General features: G+C 37.4%; 1 protein-coding gene across 5 annotated transcripts in view; it reads left to right on the top strand.

Moving 5' to 3' along the window:
* The window catches only part of Mid1 (midline 1), a 356,681-nt gene that overhangs the window by 291,898 nt on the left and 46,350 nt on the right, over window positions 1–18,433 (top strand). For all 5 annotated transcript variants that reach the window (XM_087902599.1, XM_048446262.3, XM_085685095.2 and 2 more), the window contains exon 4: window positions 16,941–17,048. In XM_087902599.1, coding sequence (XP_087758725.1) covers window positions 16,941–17,048 — 108 coding nt within the window. The remainder of the gene's footprint in view (window positions 1–16,940; window positions 17,049–18,433) is intronic.

The raw sequence follows: 18,433 nt of genomic DNA, 5'->3' as shown, positions 1-18,433 counted from the left end.
AGGCTACTCGTTCTTTCTTTCTTTTTTTTTCCCTCTGAGAACTTTAACCTTTAGCCTGTATATATTTTTAATACAATGTAAACCATTTAGAGGTTTTTTTGCTCTTTGAATCTCTCATTACTGTATATCTCTTTTTTTCTGACCACATGGGTCTTTAATTTGCTAAGGAATACGGAGAAGACAACACTCAAAAGCTCTTAAGGCGTTTCAAGGTCCTTGCCAGGATGCAAACTGCAGCAGTGTTTCCATAGTCAGGACAGCCTGCTTGAAAGAGTCAGAGTTTTCCCTGGCTAGACTGCCCAGAAAACTGGCATTTTAAAACAGTGCAGCTTTTTCCTGCTTCAGCTGAAAACTAAAATGCTTTACTCTAGTCTTTCCAAAGCTTTCTCAGGCTTTCTGTGGATGCAGTTATCCACGTGGGCACCATTATGTAGAATGAGGGGGTAGCTAGTGCAGTATAGATTTTTCTGGCATGATATAAAGAATAATAGGAATAAGGAGGCATGATAGATGACTCAGTTGGTAAAGTGCTTGACGCACAAGCGTGAAGACCCAAAAGCTTGATCTCTAGCACCCACACAAAAGCAACGCATAGCAGTGCACATCATCTATAATCTCAGTGTCATGTGTGGCTAAGTGTAAGTAGAGACAAGCAGATCCTTGGAGGTCGCCAGCTAGCTAATCTAGCTGAGTCAGTGAGCCTCATGATCAGTGAGAGGCCATGTCTCCAAAAAAGAAAATTAAAAAAGAAGGTGAAGGAGAGCATATGGAAGGATGCCTGACATTGACTTGTGGTCTTCACAGGTATGCTCACACACAGGTATATACAAATGTATACATGCAAAACACACAAGGCTAGTGTGAAGAGTTTGTGTACACTTTAAAATGATAGTTACAGTTAGCTGTAACTCGGCTTTCCCAAATATGAGCTTAGTTTAATGGATTCAGATGAGCAGGTCCAAGATGAAAGAAGATGACCGTGATGAGCAGGTAGAAGCTTAGCTTCTGCATGGCTTGCTCCTGTTCAGTCCAATGAGAAATAAGCATGATCACAATAAAGAATAATCATTGAGTAATTTAACCAGCTTCTTTTACTTCGATATTTAGTATATGCTTTAAATTCTTTTCCTCTATTTATCGGTACCAACACGTCTTCTGTGTGACAATCAAGCCAAAATTAGCCTTCTGTGTAAAATAATTATACATTATGATAAACATAGAACATATCAACTTGTACCCTCATTCAACTTCTATTTGTAATTGCCAAATGTAGGAAAAACTGAAGAACTTTATTCTAATTGTGAAATTCCACATTAAAATGTTTGAGGCACATGTATAATATTCTCACTAACAAGAGTGCCACTGTAGCACTGCTTATTTTTGTTTGAAAGAGAAATCTGAGTTTTGAAATTCAGCTATTTAAATGACTTGAGGCTGCCACTGAGTGCAAAAAGCTTTTAGGGAGGAAGGACTCACAAAAGATCTATAACCAAGTGCAGCAAGTTCTAAGCCTGGAAATGTATGGTAGAACTTCCACGCTGCTTTACAAACTATTTTACTAGAAATAATATCGGGTTCCTGTTTAAAAAGTTAGGAAACTCTCATGATGGCATAATTCTCTTACTAGGCAAGGTATTATTAGGCCTTCATAAGGTTCTTCTGTCTATTTTCAAAGGATTGGGAAGACATTGCTCTTTTATGAATGCTGATATCAGGAGAATATTACTGTATAAAGTTACTGAATCTCCATAAGCAAGTATATATTAGGGAATAGGGGTAGCAAAAGTAATAGGATTTATATACATGTACCCTAAAAACAATTATGGCCACTTGACAAGATCTAATACTTACTTTCTAATATAATTATCTCAATAGCCTTTTCATGTAAACATCATTATATTGGCCATAGGTTTGTGGCTTGAAGCCAGACTAAACAAAACAAAACAAAAATCAACTAATAAAGAAATGAGTTAAGCCAGTCATGGTGGTGCACACCTGTAATTCCACACTCACAAGACAGAAGCTGGAGGACCATGACTTTGAAGCCATCCTGGACTATATTGTTAGTTTCAGGTCAGGTTTGTCAACACAACAAAGTGAGGTAGAGAGAAGAATCTGAATGAGAATGCGTATGAAGTTTACTTCAACCATGTAAAGTAACTGGAGTAGCAATTGAACTACCCAAATGATGATATGACAAAAGCAGTGATTAGAATGACAGATCCCTGGGAGAATTCTCACTAAATTATGTCCATAAGACCTTCACAAAAGTTCAGCAAGTACACAAACACATCTGCCGTGCCAGTAGAATCAAAGAGCCATCAGTTCTGAAGTATCCTTAAGTCTTTGGTCATTATCCATTGTTGTGGTTACCCCAGCTTCTTTGAGATGACAAATTTGCTTCCTTTAAAGAGTTGGTTTTCATTCTCAAAAGGAAATTTAACACATGTGTATAAGACAAAGACCTAAATAATGCCATAGAGTTAGTATTTTATGCTATAGTTTAATATTAAAGCAGTTGTATGTCAATAAGGTCATTTAAGAAATGACACTTTACAGAAATTTGAAAAATTTGCTTTCAGAGTCCAATTGATAACATAATTTATTTAAATCTGTGATTTTAAGCTGGATGTCAAAGTGACGCTGAAATGCTCCAGAGACCTTGGCTTTCACTCTACAGTATCTCTAATTTATGAGACTTACAGAAAGCTGCTTAGGGTTTGAGGAAAATGAACTTTTTAAATGTCTCATTTCATCATTCTAAAAATTTGAGTTGATCATAAAGTAAACTGAAGATGAAATTTATAATTGCAGTTTAAAATGTTCCAGGATTTTGTTGGTAAATTATGAGCAATGATTGTCTGGGGTGAGCATTGCCTGGAAGAAGGAATTGAGGGTGTTTTGTCAGATTATGGAAATGTCTTATATCTTGGTTGCATTGATCATGAAAATCCCTTAAAATATGTGTATTTCTTTGTATGAGAATATTTACTTCATTTTAAAAAGAACTACCTTAATTAGCTGATCTCTAGATGGAATTGGTTGTTTAATGAAGTCGAGTCTGGCCAGCTTGAGTTAATCAAACACTGACTTAAGGACTCCCTGTGAGTCATTGTTCTTGGTTTTATAAATTGTATTAGATTTATAAGTAGATAATGAGATTTATTTAAAAGCTTAAGAAAAACTATATAGTTAATGACTTGTATAGATGCATTCCTTGCATAAAAGTTCCCATGGTCTTGTAAGTCTATGTGTAGGTCTTTCCTACTTGGCAGGATTCCTTGGGAAGTATGCCAGGCATCCTAGGATGTCTAGCAAATGGTATAATATCTGCCAATGACTCTTGGTGCACTAACAGCATTTTCCAAGGCATCACCTGCATCCTTCTGTCTGCCCTCCAGCATTAGCTCATTTGCATAAATCTGCATGCCAGATAAATTGTCACCCTAAAGAGCAGAAAGGAGCCTTTCTTAAAAACATTATACTTATTATACTCCACCATGGCAGATTTTAGTAACCACGGATCTCCAGACACAGCTTACGGGTGATAAGCATGCCTGCCAGACCCTTACCCAAACTGAGGGATATGACACAGGACAGGGGCAGGAGGATGAAGTTAATGAAGCAAAGAACTGGGAGGCAGATGTCCATCTGGGGCATTCTGGAGCCATAAAGAGAGGTCACAGAGAGTCTTCAACCCCTCACTGTAAACCTGTACCTTTCCTTTTGATTTTCTAAATCAATGGTTCTCAACCTATGGGTCTCAGTCCTTTCACGGGGGTCACCTAAGACCATCAAAAAATACAGATATTTATTTATGTTACAATTCATAACAGTAGCAAAATTGCAGTGATGAAGTAACAATGAAACTAATTTTATGGTTGGAGGTCATGACAACATGAGGAACTGTGTTAAAGGCGTTTGGAAGGTTGAGATCCACTGCTCTAGATAATCTCACAAACCTCTCTAGGTTCTAAAATCAAGTCAATAAGGTTTGCTTCTGGTATCATCGTGGGTATGCTGGCAGCATATCCTTCATTCAGGAAGAAACAAAAGTAGCTTAGTTTTGTCTTGCTTCCATTCCTTTGCTGCTAAGACTGTTGCAAAGATCTCTAGAAACCACTAGCTTTGATTCCCTTGCAGTCTGGAAGTTCGTTGCATAACAGGCTTAATTCCTTGGCAAAATCAAAATATGTATTGAACAAAGGTGCAGTGGTTCTCAGCTTCTAAATAGGATTTGCATGGGGGAAAGTATGGGATTGTTGGGTTTTGGTGCAAATTAGTTCTTCTTTTAGTATATTATACAAAACAATGATACCAAAGAGATGCCATTCTAAAGGAAGATGGGTTCTGTGTGTTTTTTTTCATGTACTTGCCATTACTATGACCTATTGTGAGTAATAAAGTGGGCTCAGGTAGACAGTAGCAACAGACACTCCTGTAAAGAGGAGACATGTAAATGCTAGCCTGGAATCAACCTCTGGCTACTGAAGCAAAGAATCACTTTAATGTTTGCAGAATCAAATGCTTTTTCCCTTCTGCTTTTCATGAAATGGCCTTAAAGAATTCCTCTTGTTTGTGGTTTCAAAAAAAAATTAAAACTATGCCAGTGAGGCCTGCCTTTAAGGGTTCTATTAAACAATGAGAAGGCTTTGTTCTTAGCTATAAAATTAAAGCAAGCAGTGTTTCCACTACCTGGCAGGATGCCTTCCCCAGCCCCTACCCAACCTTGATCCTCACACACTTAACAAAACCTGCTGTTCCCAGGTAGGAAGGTGAGATGGCAACATCTGCCAGGCTTGTATATAGAAATATAACTGACCTTTCAGATAATGGAAGGGTTGAGCAACTGGGTGAAAAGGAAAGGAGAGAGAGGCATTGAAAGGGAGGTAAGGAAGGGATAGGTAGGTAGATAGATAGATAGATAGATAGATAGATAGATAGATAGATAGATAGATAGAGACAGGCAGACAGACAGATTTCGAGACAGATTTCTTCAAGTGCTGCTCCTTAACTCAAATATTTTTTAAAACCATTATAGTGCATATCTTCAGAATGATTGCTTTAGAAAGTCAATATTAATTTTACAATGGGTGGGGATGATGGAAGCTAAAAGTCTCTAGATAAGGAAACACATACATATACATACATGAATACACGTTACACAAACACACAATGTTTTAGTTTGACCGTTACCCAAATTTTGACAAATTGGGATAAGTGAAACACAAATACTCATATTTGGGTTGTGGCCTTGAAGTAGGGAACGGCTATGGTCAATACAGAAAGAATGCCAGACAGAATCTGTATGCCTCATATTTAGTTCTAAGGCACTGGGCCCACAGAACAAACAGGATGAATGTGGTGCCAACTCCTTCTAGCCTCCTGTAGAACTGATCATATGAAACCATTGTAACAAAAATTATCTTCTAGAGCTAGTCTTAGGATGAATGTAGAGGGCCAAGCAGCAGTGGCATATGCCTTAAATCTTAGCACTTGGGAGGCAGAGACAGCCGAGGCCAGCCTTGTCTGCAGGACAGCCATGGCTGTTATACAGAGAAACCCTGTCTTGAAAAAAAAATCAGAAGAATAGGAGGAGGAAGGTATAGCAGCTATGAGTGTCAGTGCCTTGTCCATGTGGGACTTACTGAACCTGTCTCCCTTAGTGTGGGGTTGTCTCGGCCTCTCCCAGAAAATTCCAGAGGAGAGTGAATCCCTCATCTGTGCTTAGAAGCCTTTGACTTGTTCCTGATGGGACATGTTAGATAAACCCTTTAGCTGCAGTGATTCTCAGAGTTGCCTGTTGCTTTGAATCTCGAGTTGCCTGGAATTAGCTTGGTTAGGCACACTCTGATGTCTCCATACTTTTCATTGTCTACTTCCCCACTTCCCATTAGGTATTTCTTATCTTCCATTCCGGTCTTATACCATTTTTCAGGAACAGCAAAAGTCATAGACTGCACCTAAAATGGAATGATACAGCATGAGACCTTTTCCTGTTTGTGATCATAGCTCACATATCCAGTTTCTACAATCCACCTTCTATTTTGTTGTATTTACACAAATCTAGGTACTAGAGCTTGGGCAGCCAAGATATTCAGTAATCAGTCTCGGTGCTTTGCCCATATTCTGAAGGGGCAACAGCCAGACAAGAAGTTTCATAGATAGCACTTGTGGCTACTTCACAAAGATAGAACTATGTCTACCTCTGTTCCAGTTGTACTTCCAAGTTCAAGTTTTATCAGTAATGCAATCAAGTCTGTTTCACTCCCTGGAAAGAATGCCGAAGAGCAAGAGCTAGTTCTCATTCTGAAGACCTTTACGGAGAAGCAGATGACAGCTACACTTAACTAACACAAGCTTCACTAGAAAGTCATCTCTGTATTTCTCCATCACATCACAATACAGGAATCATGGTACAAACTGGAAAGAATGCCGCTTACCAAAAGGACAAACGCAAGGGCAAGTAAAGAACGTGAGATGGCAGGCTATAAGTTTCCTCTTTCCATTAGAAATAGCTTCCTTGTTCTGAATTATGTTGCCTCTATCTTTCCTTTGATTCAACAAGCATTCGTAAGTTATTTTCACCTTCAAAAAAGGTGACTTTTACTAAATACATGTGTTGAAGATTACTTAACAGAACGTTACTACTTTTCAGAAATTTTATAAAAAGGATTCGATAGACAGAGTAGCACATGCTAGTTTATGGGTTTTTTTTTCTGTGTACCCAGCCCAAACGGAAGGGTGTAGAGCATTTGTTTTATAAAGAGTGTAATTAATAAGCTAAAGGAAGGAAGGAAGGAGATGATTGTTTTTGAATGAATTATGAGCAACACCTTCCATTCTGTTGCTTCATTTTGGAACTGCTTTCTACAAAGTTGCCATTAAACAGCCCCGAATATCTGTGCCATTAGTGCCAAGAGTGTAAGACTGAAGGCTGCAGTCATCTGAGTGTATCCTAGGAAATAGAGCACAGGAGGGTCAATGTATGCTATAAATGTAACAGACATCCTCAGGCCGCAGTGGGGAAAGCAAAAGTCAGGCACCAGTGGATTGTCTCTTCAAAATGGAAACGTAGTAAAACAGTAATCCCAAACTCTTCATGACTAGAAGGAAGACAGTGAGATTTTACTGAGTATTTACTATCTTCCAGATTGTTCACAGATGTTTTAATTGAAACTATGCAGAAAAGAAATACTCTTAGAGAAATTCATGCATTTTCACACCTTTTTTGCTCTAAAGCCCATGATCTATTCTCTATGCTGAAGGGTGGCAAAGTATGACCCTAGGATCTGATCTTACTTGTCATCTCCTTTTGGTAAATAAAGTTTTTTTTTTTTTTGGCACACAGCCACACCTATGTGGTTACACATTGTCTAGGACTGCATTCAAAACTACAATAAGAATTGATTAGATGCAACAGGGTCCATATGGTTCATAAAGTTAAAATATTTACTTTCTACTGCTCTGCAAACAATGTTTCCCAACTGCTGCTCTACACCGTGGGAGAATCCCCTCAGCCCATCCTCTCTCCAAACTCAGTTGCATAGAAGGCAACCTTTATGACATCCAATTGGAATTTCAAAGTAACTCCAAATTCTAGAGTTGGTCATCATGCTAACATGGCTTCCTGAGTTACTGAGCTGATGAAAGACGCAGATGTATTGATTAATGCTACATTTTTTTTTTTTAGCTAGACAGAATAGGATGACTGGTCCTAATATCTATGATTTTCCTTTCTTTTCATTTTCCCCCTAAGTTCAGCAAGCTTATTTGTAGATACAACACAGGGAAAGAAAATGAAATTTTATGTTCTAAGAAAAAGGGTAGTAGTAGTAAGTTCAGAAGTAACTGTTATATATGGATAGAACTTTATATTTTTCTGGTAGATTAATCATATCTGATAATTAATAATTTACAAAATTAGGATATAAAGCCTCCTCCTTTTAAAACTTCAGGGTAAAAATTCAAACATTTTCTACTAAACTTGTATTGGAAACATCACAAGGTAATTAAAGACAAAATGATCCACGGATAAATACAACATCTCTGCTATCCAAGGAGAAATCAATGAAAGAATTAAGTCATGTTGCTATTGAGGCTGTATAGTTGTATAAATGAGTAGAAATTGTTTATTCTAGGATGTTATATTTTGTTTTTTGTTTTTGTTGTTTTTATTTTTTTCCTGTTCCCACTCCCTTCCCCCTCCCATTCCCTCCATCTATCTCCTCAGCCCCCCCCCCATTCCACCCCTCAGAAAGGATAAGGCACATTGCTTTGGGGAAGGTCTAAGGTCCTCCCTACTATATCTATGCTGAGCAAGACATCCATCCAAAAAGATAATAGGTTCCAAAAAAGTCAGTACAAGCAGTAAAGATAAAACCTGGTGCCACTGCCAGGGGCCCTGCAGTCTGCCACAGCCATACAACTGTCACCCACATTCAGAGGGACTAGTTTGGACCTATGCTGTTTCCTTCTTTGTCCAGCTGGAGCTGGCAAGCTCCCATTAGCTCAGGTAAGCTGTTTCAGTGGGTGTATCCATCATATTCTTGACCTCTTTACTCATATTCTCACTCCTCCCACTCTTGAACTGGATTTTGGGAGCTCAGTCCAGTGCTCCGATGTCTCTGTTTCCATTAGTTGCTGGATGAAGGTTCTTCTCCATCCATTCCTTGGTCGAAAGACATCTAGGTTGTTTACAGGTTCTGGCTATGACAAGTAACTCTGCTATGAACAGAGTTAAACAAATGTCCTTGTAGTATAATTTAGCATCTTTTGGGTATATGTCCAAGAGTGGTATTGCTGAGTCCTGAGGTAGGTTGATTCCCAATTTTCTGAGAAAATGCCACACTGATTTCCAAAGTGGGTGCACAAGTTTGCATTCCCACCAGCAATGGATGAGAGTTCCCTTTACTCCAGACCCTCTCCAGCATAAGTTATCATTGGTGTTTTTGATCTTAGCCATTCTGACTGCTGTAAGATGGTGTCTCAGAATTGATTTGATTTGCATTTCCCGGATGGCTAAGGATGTCTAACATTTCCTTAAATGTTCATTTGAGATACTTCTGTTGAGATTTCTCTGTTTAGTTCTGTACCCCATTTTTAATTGGGTTTTTGGGATTTTGATGTTTAATTTCTTGAGTTCTTTATACATTTTGGAAATCAGTCCTCTGTCTGATGTGGGGTTGGTGAAGATCTTTTCCCATTCAGTAGGCTGCCTTTTTATCTTATTGACTCTGTCCTTTGCCTTACAAAAGCTTCTCAGTTTCAGGAGGTCCCATTTATTTATTGTTGCTCTCAGTGTCTGTGCTACTGGTATTATATTTAGGAAGTGGTTTCCTGTGCCCATGTGTTGAAGGCTACATCCCACTTTCTCTTCTATCAGGTTCAGTATGGTCAGATTTATATTGAGGTATTTGATGCATTTGAACTTGAGTTTCGTGCATGGGGATAGGTATGGATCTATTTTCACACTTCTACATGTTGATATTCAGTTATGCCAGCACCACTTGTTGAAGATGGTTTCTTTTAGCTAGACAGAATAGCATGATTGGTCCTAGTATCTATCATTTTTCATCCTATGTAGGCACTGAAGATAAACAGAGCTTAGAAACAACATGGAGAATGAATATGAACATAAGATTATTATATATGAAGCAAGTTTCAGTGGTCTTTTGTGTCCTAACTCACTAGCTCTTCTCAGCACACCTGAGAGGCTGTTGTGAGACTGTCCTGTATCCTGTAGTATGTTTAACAATATTGCATTTGCTCTGGGAGGTAAGAATCTGTGTTTTCTTTATGGAGACAGGTAACCTCAAAAGCGGGTAGTTGACACAGACAACCAGGAATGTACAGCTTTGTGATTCACTTCGACATGACATTGCTGTCTCAGGAAAACATCTCCAGGTCCAGAGCTCTGAAGTGTCTCTTTTTAGTCTTTGGTCTTTATAAGTATTTTTTACCATATTTGAAGATTTGGCTTTACTGAAAAATTAGCGGCGGCATCAGCAATTTGAATGGGCATGTTCTGTTATACTACTCTTGGGAATAAAACTCCCTTGTGTTAAGTTTCAAAGTTTTAGGCATCAGCAGTGGCATTTTTGCTGGGCAGTTTTATTGCCTTGTTACATTTGTATTTTGTTTATAGGAATTTTATTGCTCTACTCACTGTAGTGTGTTACCGTTTTAATGACATCTTATGGCCTTGTTTATCCAACATTTGAGTTTCATAATCTTAGAAACCTCAAGTAAGGATTTACTGTGAGGATCCTGAGAACCTTTTTTAAATCCATAGCAAGCACATAACAAACCCTATCTGGATATTTCCCCAATAAGTGTGATTGATCTCCTGTGGTCCAAAAGATTTTTCACCATGGTGCTCTGATAACTTATATCCACAGTATCACTACTGTTACTTCCCACAAAAAAAAATCACTTCAGGAAGGGATTCTATGTTTTAATCATGAAAAGCTATTATTGGAATTGAAAAAAGTGCTAGCCAAAAAAAAAATAGTAAATATTAAGCTCTAGAGTATATCTTAGTGATAGAAGGCTTGCTTAGCACATTCATGGCTCTGGATTCCATTCCCAGCATAACCAAAACTTAAAAACTAAATTAACACATTGAACATTAAAACTATGTCTCTGTATTGTGTCTTCTGATGTCTACTCCATACACAGAGAACCTGGACACTGGGGCATTCTCTATCGACTACTTGAGCACGATCCATAAGTATCTGACTTTGATCAAGAGACTTTCCGAGTAAAGATTATATGTAAACATATTAGATGTATTACAGTAACACCGTCTGTTCTGTGCTTACTCAGTTCTCCTTGGCTCAACTTTATATACAAAGTGAAGTATTAGAATCCCTTTCATTGTTCCTTCTGGCAGCTCTGTCTAACTTCTGCCCTAGGGTCTGGAATGTTCATCACAGCTGCCTTTGGCAATAAAACCCAAAGCAACCTCAGGTCCTCATATTTCTCTTTGCACCTGGTCAGCAGAGCTCAGTGGGGCACGGAGCTGAATGAAGTGTGTGCTCTGTACTCTCATCTTACTGGCCAGATATCAGTTTATCCACATTGGAATTATCTCTGTGTGTGTGTGCGCGCGCGCGTGCATGTGTGTGTGTGTGTGTGTGTGTGTGTGTGTGTGTGTGTGTGTGTGTGTGTGTGTAGTGATATGGGATAGCTAGGACATGCTTTTTCACACTGCTACCTGCTTTAGATTTAGATGTAGATTTAAAGTTACAGATGATTAGTATACAGAGACATACAGAGACAAATGCTTTAGGGTCCGAAGTACAGCATCTACAGAACATCATATATAAATGTTACAACCTTTCTCTAGGCTGCCTTAATTAGAATCAATGTGGAATGATCAGCTTTTGATTTTACTGTAAGAAATGATTTTAGGCAAACAGACAGTATAGATATACACTTTTAAAACTAACAGGCGGCAAGGTTAACAGTCTCAATGAAAGAGTGTAACTGTTAAGTGGTACAATTTCAAGATTGCACTAATCGTATCCCTTGGGCTGTATAAACCCAGGGGTCACTATTCTTGTAGAATTCTTAGTGCATTGAGCAATGCTCCTTTCCCTCTGGATACTCTGAAGTCAAATTTCCTGTCTCTAACACATTGACTTTATCCTGTCCCAGGCTTACTTCAGTGTTCCATCTGTGTACAAACAGGAAGCCATCTATCAAATGAGTGTATCCTTTTGGCAGGAGGAATTGGGAGGTTCTACTTTGAAAGACTGTAGGTGGCTTATTCATTTCAACCAGGCATTGTCAAGTAAGAAAAAAAATGAGGGTTTTTAAAGTACTCTTAGACACAACAAACAGATGCTGGTATGAATGTAGAGGGGAAAAGGAACCTTTATGCATTGCTGGTGCGAATGTAAAGTAGTATATTCATTACGAAACTAAGTTTGGAGGTTCCTCAAAAAAATTAAAATCAGAAGTACAACATGGTCCAGATGTATCACTCCTGGTCATGTACCCAAAGGACTCTATATCCTACCATAGAGATACTTGCTTAGCCATATGTCTCGCTATACTGTTTACAATAGCCAAGATAGAGACCCAGTCTACAGTTCCCTCTACAGATAAATGCATGAAAACTGTGGTACACACACATAATGGAATTTTATTCGCCCATAAAAAAAATGGAGCCTTAACATGTGCTGACAAATGGATAGGCCTGGAGATCATCAGAGTGAGTTAATTAAGCCAGACTCATAAGACCCATGACATTGTCCAATAGATACATATTAACACACGATTTTGAAAAAATAAAAGTAAGATTACTGCCTAAAAGCAAAAAATAAATAAATAAAATGCACGTTAGCTCTGTTTTACCTATGAGAAGTGGCCACAGATTTTCTCCCTTTGATATTCCTTTCTAAGATTTCCATGAAATATTTCTAAAGATTTTAAGACCACACTTGTGTGAAAATTAATGATGTTTATACTTTGTACTATACATCTCATTTAGCAGTTAAATACAAGTCAAAAGAGCAAGTTTTAAGAAATAATAGAGACCATTTACAGACTGCTAAAGAACATTCCACAGACATATAGCTCAGTTTTCGGTGTGTCTCTGTAATTAAATCCCTTTAATGTTTATACGTTTGACAAGGAAAAAAATTTTCAACTTTACCCCCACCCTTCTGTGAAATCTTATAATGCTATTAGACCATAAAACATAGCAGGAGGACTTTTTACTGGGCACTGCTAACGGACTGCTCTAGAAAAATATAGCTAACACATTTATGTTATCATTGACTTCTGTAAGAAATTGTGTATGTTACCATTAAAGAAGGCAGTCTCCATGCTGACAGTTGATGTGGAATGCTAAGCAATTACCAATGTGAGGTGGACTTTAATGCAGAAGAGAGACCTGAGGTACTGTATTTGGTCTTTGGTCTATGAGGCTTTTAGGTCGCAGGTGTGCTTTTGGCACTTCAGTTTTCAACTTTCTCATTTCAATAAGACTGTAAATCAGTAAAAAGGTCACAGTCTGAGAAGCATCAAATGACCCTATCACTAGGAAAACGTGGGTCAGAAAGTCTTTCCAGGCAAAAATCTTTGGCTATTCCTTGATAATGTAATTTCCCTACTTAATCTAGCCTTCCTGTTCCCAAAGTACTTATGAGGTCTGTGATCTTAGTAAACAGGTGGACAATAAGAGCATATTCTCATAATTTACTGAAATTGTGTTCTATCGAGCCACTATGAGCACTAAATTTTACAGTGTCGTTGTCTCTTGTACACACATGGCCATACAAGAATATAATATAATCCTAAAACTCATCTGATAGATTCCATTTTGTTTATTTTTTCAAGAGAGCAAAGGAGGCTCTGAAGTAAGGGGCTACCGTGAAACCACCATGGTACTGGGTACTGGGTACTCCAATGCCAGCGCCTCCTACATTGCCTCCATGCTATTGATACTTCTGCATAAAAACTGGCATAGAAATCAGAGGATTAGTACCATATCCCACCTCAACTTTGGAGACACAGGGCAACACACCTTTTTTAATGCTCTTTGTGAATACAGTTGAAAGGACCTCTTGACCAGAGTTAAGGATTAACAAACAAAATGTTACATACAGAATTGGCAGTGATTGGGGATGGATTGATGTTATTTGTTAGGAGGTTAGCCTGGATGCAGCATCAGTGAACCTCTAAATGACTTGTCTGCATCTTTTGGCTAGTTCCTTTTCCTTCCTCTTGATTTGTCAAAGAATTCTTATCTATGCAATAACGTAAACTCTCTTCTCAACCATGTTTAATCACACTACCCTCTCTAACTTCTTTCCTATAATGGCCCAATCTTAAATTTTTATTTATTTTTGACTTACTCTATTTCATACACTTATATGTAAACATTGAAATAACAATGACTTTGTCTCTTTTATAACCAAACAGCAATTGGAATGCTGATTGGTATCATGCAGAAGCCCAGGAACTGTTTTTGAATGAATTGATGGATGACTAAGTAAATGTTTGAATGTGGTTCTTTCAAAAGAGGAGTGCCAGGTGTGTGGTAAGCATAGTCAGGACTTCAGCCAGCATGGCAATGTCTGTGGTACTTGAAGTTTCAGATAACAAATTGAGGACTTATTAAAAAAAAAGGAGAATACATTCTTGGTTTTTAGAATTGAGGTGGTCTCTAACTCGAGAGGAATTAGCTGGAGAGAGATGGAGCTAGTACTAAAGAACAAAATAAAACTATGAAGAGGAGATGGTGGCCTTCAAGAGGAAAAGGGAACCTGTGGCTCTGGATTTAGAGAAAGTATATGCTAAGCCCATGTGGGAGGTTCAAAGAGAGACAAGGTGAAGCCAGCCATGTCTTTTAATTTCACAAGCCGACTTGATGTTTGCTTGTCAATATACCTGGAACAGTTGCAGTGAGTAGACTAAGACAGGACAGATCCCAGTTGTAAGCTATGGTCAATTTTTCCTGATCTATTGATCTTTATTATAAATCAAGCACTTTGAAAATCTAATTCCTCATTCCAACGTGGCCCAAAAACAGGACGTCCCATTCATTTCTATCTCATATTTAACTTTAGTTTGGGAACAAAGAAAGACATTGATGACTCCAAAGTGGAAGTGCCTATTGAGGGAAAAAGGGTTAAAGATTGTTTTTTTTTGTTTTTTTTTTTTTTTGTTTGTTTTTTTTTTTTTTGCGTGTTTAGGTGGCTCCACGTAGAGCGCTTCTGTCAGCCACAGTGATTTCTTTGTCAAAAGATATGAATCAGAAAGCTAAAATCCCACCCAAGACCTGCTCCTTTCTAAACCAAACCTGTGAGCTAGAAATGCCTGCTGACATCTGTCACCTTCACACTCAAAAGAAATGAAATCCAATCAGATCATTAACTCTAACACGATATAGTAAAACTGTGGAAAACTTCATTTCAGGGAAATAACTTTTAGAAATGTAGGATATTATCCAACTTCTTTTTGTCTCCCTATAGGAATATAAGAATGTTACAGTTAAAAAGAAATTGTACCTTAATGGAAGTAGAAAAACAGATTCAACCTTTTCTAGTTTCAAAGAAAGTCTATATGTATTCTTTAAAGAAAATTAAAGAAAAATATGTGGCCTAATAGTGACACACCATGTTTCCAAATTTCTGGAAATATTGTTCCAAGGTGATAATAATTGAAGTATCTGGTTTCCCAAAATATATTTGGGTCAATATAATAGATCTCAGTCCATATTTTTTTGATTTAGTAAAGCCAATTAATCCATCATAAAATGAGATCTGTTCAGTTGAGCTTCATGCTACTGTGACAACTGTAGGACACTTTTTAAATAATTTACAATAACTCAAATTTCAGTGAGTTTTGAAAGAGGAATGGATCTATTACAAAGAAGTGCACAAGTGAACCTGGGAGAAGGTTCAGGGACCTCATTGATATTTGATCAAGAAAAAAATTTTAATCATTGCTATATTCCAATCATCTCACTTCCTCCATTCTAATATGTCTATAGGTCATTTCTTTTCACGGCTTAGTTAGAATCAATTACTAAATTATGTTGAAGTGAAAAGGAAAGATAAGACATTGATTGAGAGTAGGTTTTAAGTAAATATTTCAATATAAATTTAAATTTGTCTAGAAAACCTCCAGGGGGACTAGAAATGATGACATAAAATAATGGGAAGGGAAAATGAACCCACTGATTGTCTTCCCTGAATTATCAGTCTGACTTCTAAATTCTATAGCTTTCAATCAGTTCTTTTTTTTGTCTTTGTTAATTAAGCAATCATTTAGCCAATACTTCTGGGATAATTTAACATAGGACATGATGTCTCTTGGCTTGTTATAAATGCCTGATTATCACTGCCTTCCCAATAAAATGTCTTGTGTTTTCTTTATGTGGTATCTGTTAATGATGAAGACTAAAATTCAAAGAATCCTAGGCCACCTGAAAGGGGACATAGTTTATGTGAGCCGTGATGACTAAATGCTTATCCTGAACTCACAGTGCTACTTCCAGTTGATCTCATTCATAAAGAATGAAATTATCCTAGCTCGTTATCAGAATCGAAAGAACTCATAGCTGGGCCGTGTCCTCTTTGGGAGATATGCGAGATATACTAGAATCATCAGTGCCATTGTCTTCCTGTGAAATTTACAGCTTCTCCTGTTGCCGTACTAAAATAATAAAGCTTGTGGATGTTATCTTCATCTCCCACAGCTGGGATTTCTGGGTTTCTGTCTGTGAATAAGCATTTCACTGTGGTCACAAGGTGGAGGAAATAGCACAAGCGCGCTATTTCCCAAGTACAGTTGCCAAGAGTGAGCTAATTGTAACTCTCCATCCCATACAATGCATCTCAAAATTTCAAACACAGGCCGTTCTGCATTGATCTACCTTTATATGAAGATGGTGTGCTTTCATTTGTACAATCTCTGTGTCTAAATACATCAGGAATAAGATTTAAAATTATGTCACAAGGTTAATAAAGCATCAAGCCATCATTTTCTGATTCTGTTACTTTACAGCTATTAAACCCAAACTTGAACCTTTAAACCATGTTGAGTGAATATATAATCTAAGCTGTTACACTGTTTGGGAGAAACTTCTGTTATTTTGAGAATAATTTGTTCTGAGCAAATTAATAAGATTAAGTGGTTTTTAAATTTGTTTTTCAAGTTTACTAAGACAGGAATTACAAATATATTTTATTTCACAGATTGGTTCCTAACTAGTTGATAAAGGCAAATCTGGATTAGCAAAAAGAGTGTTGTAACTGGATGGTGTTTTCTGCAGATGCAAGTCAGGCAGACATATAGGACCTATATTTGCCACCCTTGCAAACAGTAGGAAGAAGAATTAAAATTTAAGGTGTATGCATTAGTCTATTGACAATAGCATTTAAATAAAAGGTCAAATGAATGCCATTTTATTCATCCTGTAGGTCAATGCATCACGTCAAGAAGCCAAATTGACAGAAGAATGTGATCTTCTCATTGAGATTATTCAGCAAAGACGACAAATTATTGGAACAAAGATTAAAGAAGGAAAGGTATGATTTCCTGGGCAGAAGATTTTATATTTCCCTCCTGGAGAGTATATACTCCCATGCACATCTGCACCTTTGAAAATATAAAATCATACACTCTGTATTTTCCATAATTTCTTCTTAATTATCTGCCTTAATTTGTTTTGTGTTGCTGTGATAAAGCATCTGACACAGAGTACTGTAAAAAGTAAGGAGAATTATTTGGTCCATAGTTCTGGTGATTGAAAGTTCTGAATAGAACCATGTTTGGTAAGTGCCCCTGGCTGTGTTATAGTAGTGAGTATCCATCTGGAACATACTGAGGATACATTTCTCCCTGAAGTTGTGATTCTTCTGGGGTCACATAATCTTTTCACAGGGTTTGCCTAAGACCATTGGAAAACACCGATATTTACATTAGAATTCATAATAGTAGAAAAATTACAGTTATGAAGTTACAATTGAAAATAATTTTATGGTTGGGAGGTCACCACAACATGAGGAACTGTATTAAAGGGTCGCAGTGGTGGGCAGGTTGAGAACCCCTGCTCTAGAGCATCATAATGTACCATATGGACTCATCTCTTATTGCTGCCTCTTCTAGTTCCACAGAGGCCTGGTTTCCTGAAATATATCTATAATTAATTGTTCATAAGCACAAGGAAGGTAATTTGCTATTGCTACATGGCTGCATGCAGATATCAATACTCTCCTTTCCTGCATAAATTTCTTTTGAAATTTTCTGGTTTTGATGATAAATTGACAACTTATAGTTGTGTATATTATTGGGTAAAATGTGATGCAATGGTTTATGAATACAATAAATAATAATTAAATGAAGTAAGTAACTTACTCATTACCTCAATACTCATTTTTGTGGTAATAGATTCTTAAACTGAATGCTCTATTAATTTTAAAGTGTTCAGAAGTTTACATTTGACATTTATTAATCTGTGCAATGTATCTTAAAGTTTAAAAAAGTTTACTTCTCCTATTTAATTGGTATGTACTCCTCTCACAGTGGTTTCTATTGCGCTGTTACAAATTGCCATGAACTTGTTGTTTTGGAATACTCTTATTGATTATTTTAGCATTCTGGAGTTCAGAAGCCTAAAAGCGGTCTTCCTGAATTAAAGACTAGGTAGCTTCTTGCAATGTTGGCAAGCTATTCCTTGCCTTTTCAAACTTGTGCACTCCACCCTCAGCCCATGGCTCGAAACAACTTCATTGTAGCAGTCTACCTTCTGTTTCCATCCTTCCATATACTTTTCTAACATGGACCTTCCAGTCTTTCTCTTACTAAGACCTTAGAAATTATTTGGAAATCATCCACATAATGCTGAACAACTTTAACTCCTCATCATCCTTAACCTGGATATCTACAAAGTTTCTTTTATATGGAAGGTAAC

This window comes from Myodes glareolus, chromosome X (genome assembly GCF_982192425.1).
Source record: "Myodes glareolus chromosome X, mMyoGla1.1, whole genome shotgun sequence".
In the NCBI taxonomy this organism is placed as follows: Eukaryota; Metazoa; Chordata; class Mammalia; order Rodentia; family Cricetidae; genus Myodes; species Myodes glareolus.
Note: the sequence above shows the minus strand (reverse complement) of the source record. Positions and strands in the feature narration are given on the sequence as shown.